General features: G+C 41.8%; 3 protein-coding genes across 3 annotated transcripts; 2 read left to right on the forward strand and 1 right to left on the reverse strand.

Moving 5' to 3' along the window:
- Positions 1–1,571: 1,571 nt before the first annotated feature.
- On the forward strand, positions 1,572–3,470 carry ddit4 (DNA-damage-inducible transcript 4). Its single transcript, XM_080477132.1, has 3 exons — positions 1,572–1,713; positions 1,955–2,185; positions 2,278–3,470. The coding sequence occupies exons 2-3, from the start codon at positions 2,002–2,004 to the stop codon at positions 2,775–2,777; spliced, it is 684 nt and encodes a 227-aa protein (XP_080333258.1). The 5' UTR covers positions 1,572–1,713; positions 1,955–2,001; the 3' UTR covers positions 2,778–3,470.
- Positions 3,471–4,015: 545 nt separating this feature from the next.
- Positions 4,016–9,177, reverse strand: dnajb12b (DnaJ heat shock protein family (Hsp40) member B12b). Its single transcript, XM_080472255.1, has 9 exons — positions 8,859–9,177; positions 7,331–7,508; positions 7,076–7,221; positions 6,686–6,859; positions 6,527–6,597; positions 5,959–6,068; positions 5,375–5,547; positions 5,067–5,206; positions 4,016–4,974 (listed from the first exon to the last, which is right to left on the reverse strand). Exons 1-8 carry the CDS (start codon positions 8,989–8,991, stop codon positions 5,085–5,087), a joined length of 1,107 nt encoding a protein of 368 aa, XP_080328381.1. The 5' UTR covers positions 8,992–9,177; the 3' UTR covers positions 4,016–4,974; positions 5,067–5,084.
- Positions 9,178–13,467: 4,290 nt separating this feature from the next.
- On the forward strand, positions 13,468–20,584 carry scd (stearoyl-CoA desaturase (delta-9-desaturase)). The gene is made up of 6 exons (XM_080477010.1): positions 13,468–14,036; positions 14,283–14,554; positions 15,569–15,699; positions 15,811–16,016; positions 16,357–16,589; positions 19,406–20,584. Exons 2-6 carry the CDS (start codon positions 14,317–14,319, stop codon positions 19,603–19,605), a joined length of 1,008 nt encoding a protein of 335 aa, XP_080333136.1. The 5' UTR covers positions 13,468–14,036; positions 14,283–14,316; the 3' UTR covers positions 19,606–20,584.
- Positions 20,585–22,062: the final 1,478 nt, after the last annotated feature.

Below are 22,062 nucleotides of genomic sequence, written 5' to 3' on the forward strand. Positions count from 1 at the left end.
TTTTTTTTAAAGCACAACCTATGTGATTTAATAAATTCATGGAAGTGGAGTGCTGTTTCCACACGGCTGTGGTGTAACTCAGAAATTTGGGAAGCCGCCGCCTGGTCAGGCTCTTCCCTTTCGGTCTGCGGTCCCTCGCTGTTGCTCCTCGCACGAGCAAAACAAAGAGAACTTGTAAATAAAGTCAGGCTCTGACATTCTCTGCGTGTCTTGCTGTTTGTTTTTCCTGCTGGTGTGCCGTTTGTCAAAATCCCCGTGGAGCAATGGTGTAAACGGCCTAGTGGCTTTTTCTTGTGCGACACTCTGAAGGCAAAGGAAAATGCTTCTGCTCTTTGCAGTGTCGCTTTGTCCTCGTCTCGATACGCAAATCTCTTGTGTTTTTCCTCCTTCGAATGATTGTTTTCAAGCAAATCAAGGGTGAGGTCTGCACAGAGTGTACTGTTCAGGGAGTATCTAAGGACTGCCCAGAACATTTCACGACACGCCTCTGGCAGAACGTCAAACTTCCTGCTGGAGAGGTCAACAGTTTGTCATCGGACGCTTTTTAACAATCTCAAGTTAAGAGCTGTGGAGGTCAAGGTATTTACTATTGATGTATGAGCTGGTGACGCCTTAAACGTTAACCTACATTACTTTGCAGAGATTAAACATCTTGTACAGCATCCCAACAGTTGGTTTTTTTTTGAGGACTTCCTCAAAACACACTGTACTTACACGTGTTTTTGTGTCTGCTTAGTTTCCCCCCCTGACAAAGTACAGCCCTCTCCACGCCCACCCACATGCAGCAGTAAATCTGGCTGTCGGCCAAAACTTTCCCCTCAGCAAACTGGTTTATGTGTAGTATTAAGCTTGTGAATCTACCACTCCCTTCAACTAAAGTACAGTGTATTCCAATGATTTAAAAAAAAAGTCATTCCATTAATGAGGGGATAGTTCAAATCTGATGTGTCAACAACTCTCGGATGCTTGTTGATCTGCGTCAGAGCTGCCCTTGTTTATCTGCAGTGTTTAAAAGTGGGCGATGAAGAAAAAAGAACTGTTTTCTCCTCAGGGTTTGATTAAATTATATCTTTTATTTGCTTTATCGTGTCCACTGGCTTTTGCATTATGCCTCTCTTGCCTGTGCTGTTTGCAACTCTGCTGCAGATAAAAAATTCTGATGTAATGTTGCTTGAGCAAAACAGGTGACGTAATGTAACACTGCAACACTGACTCCAGCTGAGCCGAGCTGCCCTGCGCGCGCACTTCCACTCTGTAACATGCGCGAGCAGCAGCCAGGGGCAATGCATTCAAACATTTGCGGGGTGTTGAACAAATACATACGATGTTTACATGTCCAGGCATGTTCACGTACATTTCCATGGCTGTGGAGTGCGCTATTCATGGGTCAGCTGCCCCCCCCCCCCCCCCCCCACGCCCCCTCCCCCTCCTCCTGTTTGTCTTCTCTGCTGGCATGTTACCAGGCAGGCTACAGCTCTGGTGGCGTGCCTCTCTTTTTGATTGGCTGGCCGGGCATCGGGGGGCGCGGCCTCGGAGCCGCCATATAAATACATTGTTGCGGGGGACAGACTGCAGAGCTTGGCAGCTGCTCTCAGAGAAGACGAGACGCGAAGAGGAGATATATTAGCAGATGACATTTGCAGACAATAAGGGGACAATTACTCGTCCTTAACTACCACAACAAGATTCCACTGCGACGTTCTGGGAAAATCTGTAAGTACGCTGTTATAGTTTGCCGGTTTTTGTTAACTTTACAGCTAATCTGAAGAGTGAACAGCCTTCTTTAGTTGCAGTCACATAAATGTAGTTTTTGCTGCAAACATGTACTGTTTATGGATTTTTTTTGACATGTTATATTTTACATACGGAGTTGTCAAGTAAACTAAACCATTATTTGTAGATTTAAGGATAGTGTCTGAGTGCTGATCTGTCGCCTTTGTTTCCTCCCAAGCAGCTGCCAACAGAAGCAGCTGATTCCTTTTGACTACTGCAGAGGAAACTATGCCTGATCTGTTTGCATCCACCGAAATGGGCAGCTCACCTCCTTCTCCAGTGGATGCCAGTCCCAGAAGGTTGTCCTGGGGAAAACTGGTCCAAAGACTGGCGGATTTCAGCTCATCCACCAACAGCAGCAGCATTGAGTCTGTTTCCAACAATGGCAGCAGGAGTGATCTCTCAGAATCAGGTGAGCCTTGTTGCAGACATGTGCAATCCTTTGTGAACAGTTTCTTATGGATTCGTGTTTCAGGCTCTAACGTACTGTTTTGTTTTCGACAGGGTCAGATGTGTTTGGAGATCTCTGTCCCTCCAATGATGACCTATTCTATGATCCGATGGAGGAGACAATCCTGAAAGAAGTGGTGGAGCTTATTGCACGAAGCTTAAGAGAAGCCAAAGACTCCGACTGCGCCTTAAGATGTACCAAACTGCTCATCCCAGAGAAACTCCTGGAGCACATTGGGCAGGAGCTCCTTCACCTGGCGGCGAGTGAGCCCTGTGGTTTAAGAGGGGCTCTCATCGACCTGTGCGTGGAGCAGGGGGCCACCTGCGAGAGTATGGGACAGCTGTCTGTGGACCCCTACCTTGTGCCCACCTTTCAGCTGACTCTGGTGTTGAGGCTGGAGTCAGGTGGCTTGTGGCCCAAAATCCAAGGACTCTTTAGCACAAAGTCAAACTCCACTCCTGTAGTGAGACAAGCTATTAAACTTAGCACTGGCTTCCGCGTCATTAAGAAGAAACTGTACAGCTCTGAAGAGCTTCTCATTGAAGAATGTTGAGGAAAATAAGAGCAAGGACCTGTTTGGTTTCGAAGTCTATAATGTGACAGTAAAAGCTCACAGAAGGGTCTTAATACTGTACCTTCATGTATATGATGCCTTCTGAAGTGTAGGGATGGACTTTGTCATGATGCAGCTTATTGTTCTGACTGTAAAGGAGCTGTTTATGGTACTCAGAGCAGCCGTTGTTTTAACACTTGCTCTCTGACGTTTAGACTTTTGAATTACAAAGTGTAACCATCATGCTATATCTGGTAAATAGGCATTTTGCAAATATTAAAATGCGTACCTCAGTTTCTATTGAAACCATACAACGGCAGCTATATTATTATTGATTCATAGTCATTCAAACCATCGTGTGCTTTCCTTTTCTTTTTGATTTTACATTACTGTTAACTGAGGTGGACATGAGTTGATGAACTGTACACAAAGAGAACAGTTGGGGGCCGTTGTGGCTGCGTTAGGCGTTAAAGGCCTGCCAGTGCTTGCCTCGTGCAGTGTATGATAGAGTCCCCTATTCATCGCACAGAGAACAATGAAATTGCGCAAGCTTTGACTGAAGATTTCCAACAAAGCTTGAACTTGTTTGTGTAGACTCGTCCTGCTTTCCACTTTATTTGATATTCAAATATCCATAACATTGCACTGTTTTTGTACTTTCATGATCGCAAATAAATTATTATTTTCTAACAATCCTGTGTCTGTTTTCTCATTTTAAGAAGTGGCGTGTTCAAATGAACCATCGTTTACACTACAAACAAATTCAGGTTCCCGATAGGAATCAAACAGGTTTTCGAACATGCCATTTAGCTCATCTTTCAAATGTTCAACCACAAAACTACCACAACACTAAAATGTCTGTTGGGAGGAATGATGTTGAACTGCGATGCAATTTAGATAGAAATCCAGCTATCATGCACAATAACAAACTTTTAAAAGTCGAAACAAGAGAGACAAATGAGGAACCATTTGAAGGTAGAAAAAAGACATACTCATCATAGATTAAAAAGCAGAAGTGTAAAATCTGCCAAACGTCTTTGTGGTTCAAGAACATGACGCCACATTTCCTGCTAGGCACATGCAGCACGTCCCCCCTGCAAACGTGCATGCAGCCATGTTTCCAGTTCCATGTCTCAGTGAGCTGAGTAATGCCAGAAAACTCTTGAGTGCCAAATGTGCTGACTGCGCTCCGCTGCTCCGTCTGCCCACGTACGGCTCGTAGCAATGAGTCACATTCAACAAGTTCGAGCATCCGTATTTATTTTCACCTGGGAGTAAAAACATGGTGGAAAAGCAAGATTGGAAACATTTCTTCAGCATGGTCATCTATTGTTTCAATAAATAAATAAATAAATAGATACAAAGGAATAAATAACCTACTATGATTTGGAAATTAAAAAAGAATTGCTTTTTTTTTTTTTTTTTCAGACAAACAAGATGAATCAGAGACATAATGCTCCAAAACTAGAACTTGTTAAAGTCCCACTTTGTGGGTAGGCACATGTCTCACTCTCTTGGCATCTATTGTGACGGTAAGTTACACTAAGGTAAGTTACATGTAATTGTTTCCTTAATACTGTTGAAACAGGTAACGTGACAGGGACAAATGTTATCTTACACACAGCAGAAGACGACGACAAATCTTAGGTGTTCGGGTGTCTGACAAACCGTGGACGTGAGTGTCTACTCATCAGAGGTTTCACAATATTCCTGCATAGTTTCGGGAATGTGCATATGAACTCACACCAGTGGATCAAACTGAAAACAGTTCTCCACTGATCTGCCTGATAAAATCAAAGAGGAAGCAATCAATGTGATATCAGTTGCACCGCTACATAAATAACATCTGTATAATTTACATATGATTCGACTACGTTTCTGGTTTCATACTTGCAAAAATCACACTAAAGTGCCCTTTTCAGCGTCATGGCTTTCAGTCAAAACTGAGGCTTGGAGGTTGTACAAACCCACATCTCGTCAGGCATACAAGATGTGATACAGAAGTTGGCTTTTCCATTTCCAAATGATAGAATAACATTTCCCACTCTCTCTCTCTTTTTTTAACCATTGTGGTGGAGAATCGTGCCGCCTTGGATGTGTTGCTTGTTGAGTTTTCATCAGCCGACAGATTTTTTTTCATTTCTTTTTAAAGCTTATCTATTTACATCCAGTAATCTTTTGTGATGATTCTAGGAACCTGAAGACAAAAAAACCCCAAAAGAGAGCCCATGTTATTACCATAAACATCTGAAAATCACAAGAATCAAGAAAAGTTTCTGGTGAACTTGCTTTCAATCAGACGCATCCTCAACCATGTAGTGAAGCTGTGATCTCTGACAGTTTGGCACAGCTTGGTGTGCGAGCCCTCTGCGCTCTTTGGTATAGATCAGTGTCTCCGAAATAGCGAGCTCTGTACAGCATGCCTTCCTCTACAAATAAAAACAGAAACAATTCATAAAAAATTCATTAGTGACAGTGGAAGATTGAATACGTTTAAAAAGCCGTCCTTAGAGGCGGTAAAAGCAGAACCTACAACTAAAACACATGGTTAAATGATCAAATATGAATAGTTGTTTATTTCCCCCTAAGCAGCATACTTTGTTGTTTCTCCTTCCAGCAATTGTTGCGGAGGTTGGAAATATAATCATCTTCCACTGTTCGCTCCACATTTTTCAGATTCACACCAGTGAACTCCTTGAAGAACTGCTCCCCCACATAATATGGCACCTTCAGGTTCTCCGTCAGCCTCTTGTGCGAGTAACCTGCTGACCTGCAAGAAGATACGACGACGTGTTGGAGAGTTATCATACGACAGAATGCCAGGGATGACAGATGTAGCACTGTCTGTCTCTGTGAACATGACTCACGGCTGATAAAGACTCAGAAACCATGTAAGTGTATCTGGAACACAAAGACAGTCGGCGTGGAGAGTCGCCAGACAAATGGTACTAGCAAATACAGGAATGTGGAGGATCAGACTGAATTAGGATGTTACCTCCAAATAAAAAAAAAAAAAACATGATCAGCTAGAAATAGTAATAATACAGTTAAAGCAGATCTATCTATTGGCTGGTTACTACCTAAATATGTACAGTGAATTCTGGGGATGTAAGCACAATATTAGGATATTATTTATTCATTTTGTGGAAGCACAGTTAAATAATGAGACCATTACACTCACGGCCTGAAGCTGAGGCTGTAGGAGGGACTGTTCACCATGATCTGACTGAGAGCTGAAACAATAACCAGGACCAGGATGGGCATGACCTGCACAAAGAGAGCAAGGCCCCCCTGCAAAACAACACGTAGACATTAAACACAAAGGAAATCGAATCGTCGCTAAATGTGCCTGGAGTGGCAGAATTGAACATGGCTTAATGTCTCCCCCTGCTGGTTCATAATTCAATCTATTTCTTTTAATAAAAACACACAAATTTTCAGATCAATGGGTTTTGGAAGTGTGTGAGGATGAGCACAGGTCACAGAGTTCCGTCTCACCCAGAGTAGTAATTTTTAGTTGGACGCCACTAATGTAGAGAGAAACAATTACATTAGTCGTTGTTACGATTGCAAAAAAAAAAGAAAAACATCTGTTAAAAATAAAAGACTTACTCTTAAGACAAATGCTGAGAGGTCATTCCCCTGACCCCAAGGTGTTTCACATTGCTGTGGCCCCTCCCAAAGTTCTCTTTGCAGAGTCAAGCCCCGCATTTTAAAAACCACTGATCTCAAGCTCTCAGCAAACTCACATCTCTCTGCCTCTCTCGTCTCTCTCGCCTTTGGTAATGCATCCGTCCGTTAGTGTACACATGAGGAGTACCTGATGTAGAACAGTCAGGATCAGCTTGATGGAGAATATACTGAATCTGACGAGCATGGCGTGAAAACACAAAAGGAGTAACACTCACTTGATGGGTAACCTCCTCCAAAGAACATGTTGAAGAGATCCTCAGGTGAGATGTCTGGCTCAAAGTTTCCAGTGTCATGGCTGTGTCTTGAGGGATGCCTCTTCTCCTCTCCACACTGATCGTACTGTCGTCTTTTCTTAGCATTACTCAAAACAGCATAGGCATTGCCAATGGCTGTTGGAGAGGAGCATAAGATATATCAAATTATCACAGAAAAAAAAAAGGATAGAAATGTATTCATTCACATTGGAGTAAGGCATAGCAAAGTTTAATAGCTCTAACTGGCAGTGCAAATAAAGCTGATGTCCAAGACGAGTCAGGGTTTATATGTAATGTTATCATATTACAGACACTTTGTCTGACCACTCGTTTGGCCTCTTATCAGGTTACCTTTAAATGCTTCTGTTGCACCTGGAGCATGATTCTTATCGGGGTGGAACTTCAAAGCAAGTTTCCTGTATGATCTTTTGAGATCGTCCTCCGAGGCGTCTTTCTGAACCCCGAGAATTTCATAGAAGTCTTTGCATTGTTTTATCCTGTGTGGAGACCACATGACAAGGGATATAAAAGATCACGTGAGGACTGAAAAAAATCGCAGTCAGCAGCTTCTCAAAACTATTTCACAATGTTATCATGCTTTCATACATCTTCACAGCCTCGAGCTGATCAGCTGTGTAGGATTTGTTGACGCCTGAGGGCTTTTCTTCAGGTCTGCTATCCTCAGTCGTGCGCTGCCGCTGCCGAGGCCCCGAGTCCCCGCTGAAGTCTGACTGCTTACTTTGTCTGGGAGTAAATCCATTTTTTGCTATGAAGTCCAGCAACACTACAAGAGATTAAAAAATAAATAAAAAATAAGAAAAGGAAATACTGTGAAAATATTCAGATCTTAGAGGAAGCTGAAATGGAAAAGATGAAAGTCCTGCAGTAGGCGGCAAATACTGTCAGCGAGAACCAGACATGTCGTTATTTTTTGTGCAGTATAACGTAATTACATTATCATAATGCCATAAGGACTTTAGTACAACATTGTCAGAGTAAACCTTGTGGCATCATTTATAAATTCAACAGTCAGATCAACAGACTTTGGTGTTGGTTGGTGAAACTTGTTTGTTTAAATTTCTGGACTTTTTACAAAAGTATGAAGTATAAAGTAAAGCAGAAAAACTCAATTAAAACTGGACTTGCATCTATATGTCTACAAATAGTCATCATAAGTTTCACATTAAATGCCAAATTATTAGAAAAAATATGCAAAGGCGAATTTGTGAAAGAAAGAGTTTCAAGCTACAGAATAGCCTATAGCTGTTACCAAATTGCTCTCTAGATTTATTCTATTGATCACAGTGCCTGGACGTGAGTGAGTGTGGTTGTCTGTCTCTATGTGTTTGCCCCATGATGGACAGGCAACCTGCCCAGGTTTTATCTTGCCCTTGTTAGCTGGGATTGGCTCCAACGCCCCACCACCCTGAACACAAAGAAGCGGTTTAGAAGATGGATGGATGGATGGGTGGATGGGAGGATGGATGGATGGATGGATGGATGGATGGATGGATGGATGGATGGATGGATGGATGGATGGATGGATGGATGGATGGAAATCTCCCTTGGTCCCATCTTTTCAAAAATGAATTGTCAGCCATAGGGATGGAAAAAACTCAGATTTCAAAAGGACTGGTTTGATAATAAAGTTTCTTGCCATCTGGAAATCATTTCTCACCTTTCTAGCTGAAGCACAGGAGGATCACACCATCACCACTGATTCAATACAATACAGAACTCTGCATTTGGAGTTCTAGGGCTGGGTGACAGGCAGTCATACTTATTATTTAACCAAAGCATCTATAGTCTAATTTCCAGCTGTTTAAACCACACATGTCTGTTGTTTGTTATTATGAAGTGGGATGGGACACTTTGTGCTTCTCTCCCTCTCTTGGCCTGGAGTAAACCGGCATTTCAAGCCTTTGCTTTCTAATAATACAAACGGCGAATGACACGATTAAAACATTTCCTCTATCAATCGCAGTATTTCCAGACGAGCCTCTGAAACGGTTCAGTTAGCTGAGATGCTACCACAGGCCGCATCCGGGATGCAGGTGATGCTGCAGGTGATGCTGCTGCGGTCCTCTCCGGCCCAAAGCTCCCACCATTCCGCCCTCCGAGCATTTTTACTCACCCTTGGCTTTTTCTGTAGGGAAAAGTCTCTGCGCCTTCTCCAGGAACCTCTGCGCCTTCTCCGGCTGATGGTTCGTCAGCGCCACAGTCGCAATGTCAATGCAGCGCTCCGCTTCGTCCCTGTTTACCTCCATTGCAGCAGGGGTAAATAAAGGCGCCTGCTGATGACGTCAGAGGAATGCTGTAATAGCAGACCAGAGTCAGACGGTCAGTGACATTAATTCATCGGTTGTGGGGTCGTTTTCTTTATTCTGCTGCTGATGCCTGTGCACCAGCAGAAAGATGTTAAACCTGACCAGAGGCTGCAGTTCCTGTGCTGCAGCTTTACTCCAACAGATGGCGACAAGTCGTTGGTTTTCAAATGTAGGTCATGTGACAGGTGGGAACTCGATGGACGTGTTTACCGTGGAATCAGTGGGTCTTATGATTTGAAACTGTCTAATCTAGTTAAGTCTCTGTCTTTATTCACATGCGATCAAATAAAAGTCAATGATTGTTTGAGTAACCTTCCTGACATTTGGACTCACCTAAGGTTGAGACAAAGTAGGTGACTCACCGAGAAACACTGTACATGGATCATACAATCAATTTTGACAATGGACAATTGCCTACTTTAATAGTTAATCATGATAACTTAATTTTTTATTTTAACAGCTGACATTTTTTCTTGTGCCTGCCTTAGTGGCAAGGTGCAAAGATGACTGTCATTGGCGGCCTTTCAATTTAATTTAAATTTTTCTGCCATTTTCTGCCACATGACTCATCCCACACTGATGGGAGCACGGACACAAAAAGCATGCCAAGACGTGCCGAACGTATGGGTTTGGGCTCCAAGTTTTGTTAATGATTCGGCTAACCCTTTTCCCAAAAAAGTCTCAAAAAACTGTGATAAAATGTCTCATACAAAGTGGATGGGGCAGTTGTCTACCAGATTGCAGCATGTAGAGCAGAGTTACACATCACTTCCTCCATTCCACTGTGAGCTGTGGAATGTGACATTTTTGACACTCAGATGTAATAGTTTGCCCACATTTCCATTGCACTCTGACATGCACCAAACCTCATCATGCACCATGTTTCAACGTGTGTGGGTGTGCGAGGATACGCTCAATGCTGCTTGCAGCTTTAATTTTATTTGTTTTATTGTTGTTATTCTCTTTTATGATATTGATCACTTAAGATTTGGATTCTTGATTGGTTATTTGGCTTGTTTTAATGTATTTCATTTACTTCATTGTAAAGCACTGTGAATTACCTTCTATTTGAATGTTGCTGTTTAGATATGTTTCCTTTGCCTTGCTTTTTTTCTTAATTGTCACTACCACTGACTACCAACATGGTATTAATGTTATTTGAAGATATACTGTAAAATACACACCCAGTACGCTGACTACGTGGACTGTTGACTTCAGTTCCTTAAAACAACATTTCCCTTTTCATAGATAATATCCATGGATACAAATTCAGTGAAAACACCTTGAGCATGCACAGAATCTCACTGGTGGAGCGCTTCTCTTTCATCAAGTGTTACACTACTACCACAGAAGTGTCAAAAACACAGGCTTCAGGCCAAAACCAGACCTCTCGAGGGTCCAAGCCGGCCGTGAGATGCCTTGCAAAGTGTAAAATTTACATTTGAAAAAAAAAAATCACTTTTTCAATAAATATGTATGCTGACGTTTATAATCTAATAATTTGGTAGTGTGACATTTTAGTAGGGGTAGCTGACATAACACAACAAGAAACAAGAGTAGCCTGAAAATAAACACTGTGGTAAATATAATATGGTAAGTCAGATAATTTACCACAGTGTTTATTTCTTTGATTTGTTGTTTTCTTGGTTGTAAGAAAACTCAAACAGAAAGAAAATATGAGCTCACAATGGAGACTTTTTATTGTATTTTTCATCGGTAAGAATTCTGAATTTCATGCTACTTAAATTATACTTATTTTGTTAAGAAAATTCAACCTGTATGAGTTTTGTACATGTACACTGTCTCATAATGTCTTCATATTCCATTGCAATAAAACAAAGGCCATTGTTTAGACCTGTGATTATTGAAGAGCGTTTTTTTTTTCTTTTTACTAGTCTGGACTACTCAGGATCAAATCGCTCTCTATGTGTCCCTGGAACTAAAACGAGTTTAAAAACACTCGGATTACTCAGTTTAGCCATTACACTCACTACCTTATCTCTATCGGTTTTGATCTGGATATTAGAAATGACTTTTACCGATCGATTGTGGCGCTAATATCTATTCAGAAGCACAAGTTCATTCCTATCACATACATGATACAGTCACTGAGATTATATATGAACACTCTTTGTTCTATGCATTGGAGAAAGATGCATAAATGTACTTTTATTCATTAGTTTCTGAAGGAGTTTATGTCTCGCAGACCTAGTGACTTTTGCTTGCATACCGGTGGTTTGATTTTTACATTATTACAAAGGAAGTAAGCAAACAAATTAGAGGAATATCTGCGCACACCAAATAGGCTGTTTTTTTATGATATTTGTGAGTTTAAAATTAGAGTAATGTACCTGTATTACATTTGGACATCTATAGATTTTCATTTGCATTATCAGATTTGTGTACATTTGGATTGATGTACACACTGATTTGTGTATGCTTGAGGATATTTTAAAAAGTGGTAATTGTATTATCTTATTGATATGTTAAGGAGAAACATTCACGGTGAATGTGTGTGTGTGTGTGTGTGTGTGTATGTGTGTGTGTGTGTGCGTGTGTGCGTGCGTGTGTGTGTGTGTGAGATGAAATGTGTGTCCAATAACTTGAGCAGGTATGTTTGTGGCATATCAGTGTTTCTTTGTGCTTACACTGATTAGTGTGTTTGTACAGATATTTTAATGTAAATAATATATCTGTGGGGCTGTAATACAGTGTGTGTACAAAAAAAAAAAAGAACTGCTCTCCCTTTGATACAGAGCAAAATCAGTTAAAAACTGATGACACATGTGAAACACAAATCGCTTTTCATGTTATGTCAATAAAGTTTATTGGTGTAGTTTTATATGGGTTTTGACTTTTGGTCTGTATCTGAAATCAGTTCCATTGATTGATCTGTTACACAGACATAGAGTGTGTGTTTAACTCTGATTGAGTTCAGTGCTTACTTATATTGCCAACTCCAATAATACTGGTACCTCGGTTAAAATTCAATGAAAAATCTGAATGATAAGCAATATATATCTACCCATCTTCTATACCAGAAACATATACCCAATACTTGACATTTTCTGTGTGCGCAAAAGTTCCCTTTCTCTCAAATATTGTTCCCAAATTTGGCTAAATCTGTGTTAGTGAGCGCCTCTCCTTGCTGAGGTTGTCCATCCACCTCACAGGTGTGGCATATCAAAATGCTGATTAAACAGCATGAATATTGCATAAGTGTGCCTTAGACTGGCCACAATAACCGGACACTGTTAATGTGCAGTTATATCACACAGCATAATACCACGGGAGCATATTATTGATGGAATTATGAATGCACAGAGACACTGTGACGAGATCCCGAGGTCCACTGTTGTGCCATTCATCCACGACCATCACTTCATCTTGCAGCACGATAGTACACGGCTCCATGTTGCCAGGATCTGTACACAATTCCTGGAAGCTGAAAACGTCCTCGTTTGTTGCATGGACGGCATACTCACCAGATATGCCACCCATTGAGCATGTTTGGGATGCTGTGGTTCGACGCATATATGACAGTGTGTTCCAGTTACTGCTAATATCAAGCAACTTGAAGAGGAGTGGACCAACATTCCACGGGCAACAATCAACAACCTGATCAACTCTATGTGAAGGAGATGTGCTTTTCTGACCTGCACAGACCCCCAATATAGTAAACCTGCACATTTGAGAGTGTCCTTTCTTTTATTGTGGCCAGTAACACTTTTCTTGTCTATTCTGCATCTTGCTATGCAGCACCTGTGAGGTGGACAGATTATCTCAGCAAAGGAAAAGTGCTCACTAAACTTGTGGACAATATTTGAGAGAAATAGGCCTTTTGTGTACATAGTTCTTACATTACACTTTTGTGAGGCTTGGTGAAGCAAGCCGCCTGCCAAATCCACATGTGGCGCTACTTAACTACACTTTAAAAGGAATGGATGGACTGAAAAATTATTTGCTTCTGGGATTTGTAGGATAATTACTGTTCCACCTTCTGTCTTGTACATGTCAAGGTTTTTTTTTTCTTCAATTGCCTACTAATGTTGTGAAAGGTGCCCGTAAATAAAATGCATTTGTATTGTTATCATAGAAAAAAAAGTCTAAGATCTTTGAGTTCAGCTCATAAAAATAAATGGGAGCAGAAACGAAAGTGTTGCGTTCATATATTTGTTAAACATAGGATCACATCTGTTAAAAGTAAAATGCTCATTTTGGATGAATTTGGACGCCCTAAGTTGTGAGACACACAATCACTTTGACCTCGGTGTTACATCAGCCGTGTCGGTGAGGGCAGGAGACCACGTGTTACAGTAAAATATTACCTTCAGCTTGAAACAAAGATATCTGTCGTGGCCGTAACATGACTTGATTATATATATTACTTCTTATATAAAACAAAGGGGAGGATTTTCCTCGGGGATGGTGAGGATTACGTGACAGAGCAGGCATCCTTTCCCTCGGTGTGGAGGAGGGGGCGGGGTCCTCCGCCGCTGGGCTCGGTGTACTGTACACTGGCCAATTTGTTGTGTTCCAGTTTCATCGCGAACGCCCCCTTCATTACGTTTTGTTTTTTTCTGAACTCCGCTCGAGATTAATTTTAATGCACGCGCGATACGAGTGCAGCTAATTCAATACAGGTCTAGACAGCGGCGGCGGCGGCTCTCCGGGGGAGGCAAATATACATCTGGATGCCAGGAGAATGAATAAAAGGTGAACAGCAGATAAACAGACGGCCAATCAGAAGCCGAGCTTGCCCAGCCGAGGCGGACGCCGAGCGCTGATTGGTCCGTCGCACCTCGAGCTCCAGCTCCCATTGATGCGCCCGCTGCAGAGCCGACTGTCTCCCTCGCTGTTTGGGACTACTGTGGGTTTGTTTTGGTTTTTTTGTTTTGTTTAAAAAAAAAGAAAAAGGGTTGCGAGTGAAGCGGCGCAACTCCGTCTTAGTTCACCACCTTGAATCCGGTCTCCGCTCGTCCCCGGTGAGTCCGCTCATCCATCTCTCAGTCTTCCTACAGGTGTATTTTCAGCGTTACGCAACGCGGTTCCTGTCGAGCTGGAAGTCCACAGCATCATCGCTAGCTCCCCGGGCTACAGCTAGCTCAACCCCCCCCCCCCCACCCACCCACCCCTCAAAATAATTAACATATCCGGAGCTTTTCAGCCTGCGTGACGCCAGCTCATCACAGAAAAACGCCGAGGTGACCGATTCCCTTCATCATTTTCAGCTCGGGAGCATCACCAGAACAAACCACCACCACCATGACGGAGGCGGAGGCGTTGGAGAAGAAGCAGCACAAGTCGTCCGGCAGCAACGGGGATGTTCATCCAGAGGCCCCCAGAGAAGACGTGTTTGATAACACATACAAAGAGAAGGAGGGCCCCAAGCCCCGGCGGGACATCGTGTGGAAAAATGTCATATTGATGACTCTGTTGCATATAGGATCCGTGTACGGCATCTTCCTCATCCCATCTGCCGCTCCTCTGACCTTGGTTTGGTGTAAGTAAAAAGAAGAAAAAAAATAAATAAATCAACCTGTTACAGCATTTGTGCACGAAGTGTTCATTGTGACGTTGTGCTTTTGTGGGAATCGTATATATATATTTTTTTTGTTTGTTTGGAAATTGCCAGCTGTTATGTCAGCAGCCGGCCCACTTTCTCACCACAGAAGAGGGGGCTGCATGGATCTGTGCATGATCCTCCCAGTCTCCTGCATATGCAGGGGATTAGAGATCAGACATCCATCACCAACAGATTTAATTTCACAGCATGCATCTTAAACATCCACACGGTATAGTTTGAGTGTGTGCTGAGTAGATTTTGAATAGAGGGTCGGAGAGTAAATGACTAATGAAAGGATTGCATAAACATCAAGGTGCTTTCTGGTTAAAATAGTAATCCTTGTAAGCTCCAGCCACAGACCCCCGCAGTCACCGGTGTTTTCATAAATGCAATCATCAAATGGTTTCATCCGTGCACGTCATTACTGGATATGACAATTACTTCACGCCGGAATGCCACAGCTCCCTGTAACATGCTTTGCTGTGCTCATGAGTGCTTCACGCCTTGTGAAACAAGTAGCTGGAGGTGGATTCTGATTGTTGTGAGCTTTAGATAAAATAATCGGATGTACTCTATATATCCGAGTAGTGAAGGGAGAAACGAATGAGTGAATTATTTTCCATCTCAGGGAAAGAAACAATATTATATAGCCACAGTGTTACAAACAAATGGAGTACATTAATATTTTATAAACCTAGAAAACCTTTCTATTACCATTTAAGAGTAATGATCTCCCCGCAGTTGCACACACACGTCATGATGTACGATCGCAGATGACAATCTCGCAATTAATCACTTGTTGATGCAACTCGTTTCCAGCTCTGACCATGGCAGCACTGGTGTGATGCATTTGCATTGCAATGTGTAGCATTAATGATATAAAGTGCTCATAACATTCACAAATAAGCAGGACCTAGTCGGACTAATTTGTTAATGCACTTCCCTCCACAGCTGCCATTTGTTTTTTGATAAGTGCTTTAGGAATCACTGCAGGGGCTCATCGCCTGTGGAGTCACAGATCCTACAAGGCCAAGTTACCGCTGAAGATCTTTCTCGGTGTCGCGAACTCCATGGCGTTCCAGGTACAGAAAATTGATACGTCCCACACACAAGGATAGCAGCTGTCATCATTCAAGGGGGACTGTGTTGACTCAGCAGCGTACTTACTCTCTTGTCTTGACTTCAAACCGCAGAATGACATTTTTGAGTGGGCTCGAGACCACAGAGTTCACCACAAATACTCCGAGACGGACGCCGACCCCCACAACGCCGTCCGGGGCTTCTTCTTTGCTCACATTGGCTGGCTGCTGGTGCGCAAACACCCTGATGTCATTGAGAAGGGCCGCAAGCTGGAGCTCACGGACCTTCTGTCTGACAAAGTTGTGATGTTTCAGAGGAAGTAAGTAGCATTAGTCAGTCATTCATTTCACACTTTATGTAAACTAATTATTGAGTGCAAAATTGTATTTTCTATAAATAGAAATAACCCAGTTAATTCACCACGGCTGTAAAACTGTGTCCTCGGCTCAGGGTGTATAAGTATTAGTCATTCTGGTTTAACAAGGTACTCGCATGTCATTCGGGAATGTTCAGATTAACTCAAGAAAGGCCTGAATGGAAAAAAAATGTGAATGAACAGGGAGGAGAGAACAAGTTCCCATCTGTCAAGCTGAGCGTTATGCATTTAATGTACACGGCTTCACTCTTGCCGCCTCCCGCCCACTCTCTGTGTTCGACAGGTATTACAAGCTGTCTGTGCTCCTCATGTGCTTCTTCATCCCGATGTTCGTGCCTTGGTACCTGTGGGGGGAGTCTCTGTGGGTGGCGTACTTCCTCCCGGCTCTGCTGAGATACACCTTGGTGCTGAACGCCACCTGGCTGGTGAACAGCGCCGCTCACATGTGGGGAAACAGGCCCTACGATAAAAACATCAACCCCAGGGAGAACAGATTTGTCACCTTCAGCGCCATAGGTATGGAAAAACACATTTTGTTTAACAAGATTTGTACATGTTGCAAGCATTTCCAATTACCTAATATAACATGGTGAATTTTCCTCTGTGATAAAGTGCTACTGGAACCCATTTGCTATCTGAAGGTTTTCAAAAATCTTCAGGAAGTTACAGTACAAACTGAATATGACGTGCCTAAATAAACTGGGCAAGGATAGTATGGGAAAGAAAGACATTACTTGTTGAGGCTTTTCTGAGTATTTCTAGTTGTAGTTATGTGTAGAAAGTCCATAAAATATATAAAGATAAAAGATTATATTAGCAACATCCGTGCTTGAGCCTCAGTCAAAGACAGTTTTTGATATCCAGACTGTTTGTAGGCTAAAAGAAATACATTAATATTTCACAATTATGACTTACTATGATTTAAAACAATTAATTTGTTTAATATTTATATTTATTTTTTTGTCTCTGCTCTGCCATGTTTCTCTCTAATGTGTAATGAGCCAAAAATCTCAGATAACAGATCATCTTGACAGAGTTCACTCACTAAATGATCAACTCGGCATCCAGATTTTTGCATCAGACTGACAGGAGGAGTCTTCATGAAATAATTGTAAAACCAAAGCTGAGATTGTTTGGGGCGTCTGTTGTTACCACAAATTAAACTTAAAACATAATCTGTGGTGAACATGTGAATCTTGACTTTTACCCCTGTGGTTAATGGTGAAAACGAAAACATTGAAATAATGAATAAAGTCAGGGTGTTAGGAGTCACCCTGTTGGTGAATTTATTGATATATTAGAGACAAGTATAAATTATTCATGACAATATGGGAACCTTCTATTGGCTAAAAAAACAACAACAACACATCAATAACCGTAAAGCAAATGATAAATCACCCCTCGTGTCCAAGTAGGTCACAGCAGACTGCTGCAGGAAAGGCAGAAGTGAAAACACTCCTCCACCAGATTCCACTTTTTTATATCGATCCAAAACAGGATATTTTTGTTTTCCTTTGGTATTCTGCCTGATCTCCTTGATTACACCATGTTCCTCTGATCATGCAGATCAAGATGTGGCCGTCCTGGTCCTTTATAGTTTGACGTGTCTCTGCTTCATCAGATGACTGGCTCGTAATCACATTCAGGTGTTCTGGACCAGAGAGACATCTGCAACATGCAGGACTGTGTCCTTCTCTGATGTAAACCCATTGACGATCATCTTCTACAGTTTTGTATAAACCTGAGATTACAAAGATTTTCAGCTTAAACCCCAAAAACAAAAAATAATTCTATGCTTACAGGATCTAAATTCTGCTAGTTTCAATGATCATTACTAGACATTTGTAGAATTAAAACAAGTTTATCAAGCCCCATTTATAAAGTGAACAATAAAGCAATTATCATCGCTAATCACTTTAAGGATGGCTTTAATTACAGGAGAGCTGCAGACCCGGATTCTACAGGCTGATCTGAAGAGAGTTTGTCAGAAGGACAAATAATCCAGGCATTTGTGAAAAGCATTGCTAAACTGAACGTCGTGAGGCCGGGCCCAGCGTCCGCTTTTAGTTTTTTTTAGGAAATCAAATTATGGTCACCCTAATCCAGAGCTCTGCAACCTTGTGGCTCTTTAACCCTCTGCAGTGGCTCCCTGAAGCGTTCACAAAATCATACATAAATAAACAATTTAATCAATTTTTTTTTCTATTCACACACAGTATTGAGTGTTGAAACATACAGATGCATGTTCGATAGGATCTTAAAACAATATACCAGTAGCTTTAAGTAAAAAAGACTACTCGAACATAGTACAAACTAACACAAACTAAGCTTGGCCGTTCAACAATTTACAAAAACAAAGAAACGGATGAGGTATAAAGTTAAGGTAACTATAGCACAGTGTACAGACGGGCTATGAAGCGCAAAGGAAGGACAACTGAACAAGAATGTATACACGTAACCGCAAACATGAGAAACCATGAGAAAGACAAATAAACAAAAACCACACTTTCAAAAGGTATGTCATCAAAAGGATCTCTTATGTCTTGGCTAAAAATGGCTTTGAAGAAAGGGCTTATAACTAAAATGGGAAAACTAACCACAAGAATTTTTCCAACAAAAAAAAGCAATACTGCTTAGAAAAGATCCAACAGTAGTTAAAACAGCGAAGATCTCAAAATTAATCAAAAAGTGCTGGAAAAGAAGCATGAAACAGTTAAAATCAGCTATAAAAAGAGCAGAAAAGTCAATATTTACCATCCTGAGTTGTAATTGAAACTTAATACATGCAACATAAGATACAGTTTCTGTGTATGCATCATAACTTTATATTAAAACTTTATCGGCCTCATTTTAGAGGTTAAACATGGTTTGTGGCTCCAGTTGGATTTCATTGGTGGAAAGTCACAAAAATGGCACTTTTGGTCATAAAGTTTGCCGAGCCCTGCATTAAAGTAAGGCAGAATCTCTTCTTATTACGGAAAAATAAATAAATCTAAAAACAGGAAACTTCTGGGGGAAAAAAAGAGTGAAACTAAAACCTAAATCCAAAACGCGCACAAGCCAAGAGAGGCAGGGAGAACATACAAGGATGAACAGACGGAACAATTAGAAGCGACTTGGGACGCAACCGGGATCACGGGTAGAAGGAAAAGTCCCAGGTGAACCGTACAGGAAGCGAGCAGCAACAAGGCGTAGCTGACGACACTCCAGGGTAATCCGGGAGAGACGTACGGAGGGCGGAGTTGCCGCGGCCTCCCGGGCATCCTCGCGGACGTCATCCGCAGCACAAATCAAAACATCCCCAATGCAGTTTTATTTCCTGTGTTTTCCAGGTGAAGGATTCCACAACTACCACCACACGTTCCCCTATGACTATGCAACCAGCGAGTTCGGCTGCAAGTTGAACTTTACCACTTGTTTCATCGACCTCATGTGCTTCCTGGGCCTCGCCAAGGACCGCAAGAGAGTGTCCCACGAGCTGGTGCTGGCTCGGATACAGCGCACCGGAGACAAGAGCTACCGCAGTGGCTAAGACCGGCCGGACCGCGGTCGGGATTCAAGGCGAAACGATCCGGTACAAACGAAGCTTCACGGTTCCTTTTGTACATTTCTCATCCTCTTGGGGACAGAGTCGGCTTCACGAGGGCCACATTTTGCTTGTTTTTTGTGGGTTTTTTGTAGCTGTAGCTATACAAATTGTTCAAGAGGGATAAAAAAAAAAAAAAAAAAAAAAAAGAATAACATACATGTTTTGCTCAGCTATTTGCCTTGATTAGTGTTGTCGAGTCAGGCCGAGAGCTCGCAGAGCAGACGTGCCAGATTTGAAGTAGATGCATTTTAAAAGTCAAAACTTCATCCTCTGCGGTTTCTGCCACTTTAGTGTGCATTTTTAAAAAAGATTTTCGTTCATGCAAGATAGACCATGTAGCCGATCATTTTTATGCAAGTGTAACTCAATTATTAATCAGAAACGACAAGAAGTGAAGCACCGAACTATTACGGAGTGACAATGAAAAGGTACAACGCTGATTGGAGACTGTTGCCTTTATTGCAGTTTACAGCAAGTTTTTAACAGTTCTCATCCATAATTAACTCTTGACACGATTGGGATTTGAAGGGAAAAAAAGAAAGAAGGATGGATGGATGACTTTGATTATTGTTTTTAGTTTTGCTTTTGCGTTTCGTTAAAAAAAAAAAAAAAAAAAAGAAAAGAAAAAAAGCTTGCTCGCTTTAATGAAATATAGCACATAACGTACTGACAACAAGTACACCCAAAAGTAAACCTCCAAAAAACTGCTGAGTCACACGGTGTGTTTCAGTGTGTAACAAGCAGTTTTCTGTGGAAAACGACACCAAATATATTGGAAAGACGAAGCAAACTTTTGATTTGCATGTTGCTTTTTGTTCAGCCTGTATAACAACCAATGGAATTTCTTTCTCATGACAAAACATAAGGGACACATTTCAAATATTAGACTAAAAACTGCCGTTTGATGTTAACAGTAAATGTTAAAAAAATAAAAATAAAAAATTCAAAAAAAAAATGCCGTTTTACAGAAACAAAATACAACATTTTTCCTTGAGTTGTTGTGTTTTTATAAATATATCATCGTGCCAAAAATGTGCCAGTTGTCGACATATTTTACAGCCACCTCAATGGTCCACTAGAGCACACTGAGTCGATATCGCTTCTTTACATTTCATGATTGTGGAGGTTTTTTTTTTTTTTTTTTTTTAACATTGTGGCTTCTTTTCTCTCCCGAAGCTTCTGCAGCAGAGATCTCACAGGTTCGGTGTTGCGGCGCGGCAAAAAAAAAAAAAAACAACAACAACGTGCCCCCCCCCCCCCCCCCCCCCCCCGTGCATGACGATAATACCGTGGTAGGTGTCGTGGTGAGGCGTTAATGTCGGTCAGTGACTGTCATGGCAGGACTGCCGTCTATATTTTGTATCGTGCCGTGGAGCTGCATCGCTTTTTGGATCATCAGAACCGTTTTTTTCAGAAACGGGTCTGGTTTCCCTTTGTGATTGTCATTGAGGGGGGGGGCAAGAAAGAAAAAAATAATAATTGGGTGTGTCAATGCTCATGTTTATCTTCAGTTCTGGTGTGTGGAATGCTTATATGATTTGTGTATTTATTTATTTTGATTTCCTTATTGACTAAAGACAACAGACTGCGGTTTTCAAAGTGTGGGGCGGGTCCCGCCCCGGACGCCGTCGGAGAGCTTTGAGGTCAAGAAAAATGCCTTGTCATCATAATTTAAGTTAAGAGAATAAGAGGAAGGAAAAGCTACTGAAACAGTTTTTTTTTTTTTTTTTTCAGAATTGAATAAATGTAAATGTTGATGAATGCAAATCCTAAAACAAGCTTTTGTGCAACCCCCCCCCCCCCCCCCCCCCCTCCCCCCCAAAATGTAACAGATATGACTTTTGCAGACTATATATAAAGATTTATCATCTCAAATTCTAACTCGCACGATAAGAAATGTGCCCTGTTGTATTTTTGGTTCCGCGTTGTGTGTGTGTGTGTGTGTGTGTGTGTGTGTGTGTGTGTGTGCCGAGGCTCCTCCTCCCACACTTTGAAAACCCCGCCTCTAACCTGAATCGGATAAATCCCCCTTTTCCCAGATCGGACGGGCGGTCTCGTACAACTCTCAGTGAAATGTCGGAAATTGAAGCGCCTGTTTATTTCTCCCCAAGAGTCAGGATACAACCTAATGCCTTATGACTTGCGTCCATTCCTTCACATCCTGTCGGTTGAGACGAAAACGGTTTTTAAGCAACACCAAACAAATACGACTTGTAAGTTTCCATGTTTACAGGCTGAAGCACCAGGTGGACAATTGTTGTTGTTGTTTTTTGTTTCTTTTAATTCTGAAACCACATGTTTAATTTAGTCGAATGGTAGCATGAAAACAACGAGGTGCTGTAAGATGTAAATAGAGGATAGGACGCAAACCTAGCAGCCGGCGCAAATGTTCAGTCGTGA

The sequence above is a fragment of the Lipophrys pholis genome, assembly GCF_963383615.2.
Source record: "Lipophrys pholis genome assembly, chromosome: 1".
NCBI classification, from domain to species: Eukaryota; Metazoa; Chordata; class Actinopteri; order Blenniiformes; family Blenniidae; genus Lipophrys; species Lipophrys pholis.

What these genes read in the sequence shown, in the direction of transcription:
- ddit4 (XM_080477132.1), top strand. Translation starts at nt 2,002, where the DNA reads ATGCCTGATCTGTTTGCATCCACCGAAATGGGCAGCTCACCTCCTTCT. An exon ending in GAGTGATCTCTCAGAATCAG is followed by an intron (nt 2,186 to 2,277) that starts GTGAGCCTTGTT and finishes TGTTTTCGACAG; the next exon opens with GGTCAGATGTGTTTGGAGAT.
- dnajb12b (XM_080472255.1), bottom strand. Translation starts at nt 8,991, where the DNA reads ATGGAGGTAAACAGGGACGAAGCGGAGCGCTGCATTGACATTGCGACT. An exon ending in CCCTACAGAAAAAGCCAAGG is followed by an intron (nt 7,509 to 8,858) that starts GTGAGTAAAAAT and finishes AATCTCTTGTAG; the next exon opens with TGTTGCTGGACTTCATAGCA. An exon ending in TACAGCCTCAGCTTCAGGCC is followed by an intron (nt 5,548 to 5,958) that starts GTGAGTGTAATG and finishes ATCTTCTTGCAG; the next exon opens with GTCAGCAGGTTACTCGCACA.
- scd (XM_080477010.1), top strand. Translation starts at nt 14,317, where the DNA reads ATGACGGAGGCGGAGGCGTTGGAGAAGAAGCAGCACAAGTCGTCCGGC. An exon ending in TCCTCTGACCTTGGTTTGGT is followed by an intron (nt 14,555 to 15,568) that starts GTAAGTAAAAAG and finishes TTCCCTCCACAG; the next exon opens with CTGCCATTTGTTTTTTGATA. An exon ending in GTTGTGATGTTTCAGAGGAA is followed by an intron (nt 16,017 to 16,356) that starts GTAAGTAGCATT and finishes TGTGTTCGACAG; the next exon opens with GTATTACAAGCTGTCTGTGC.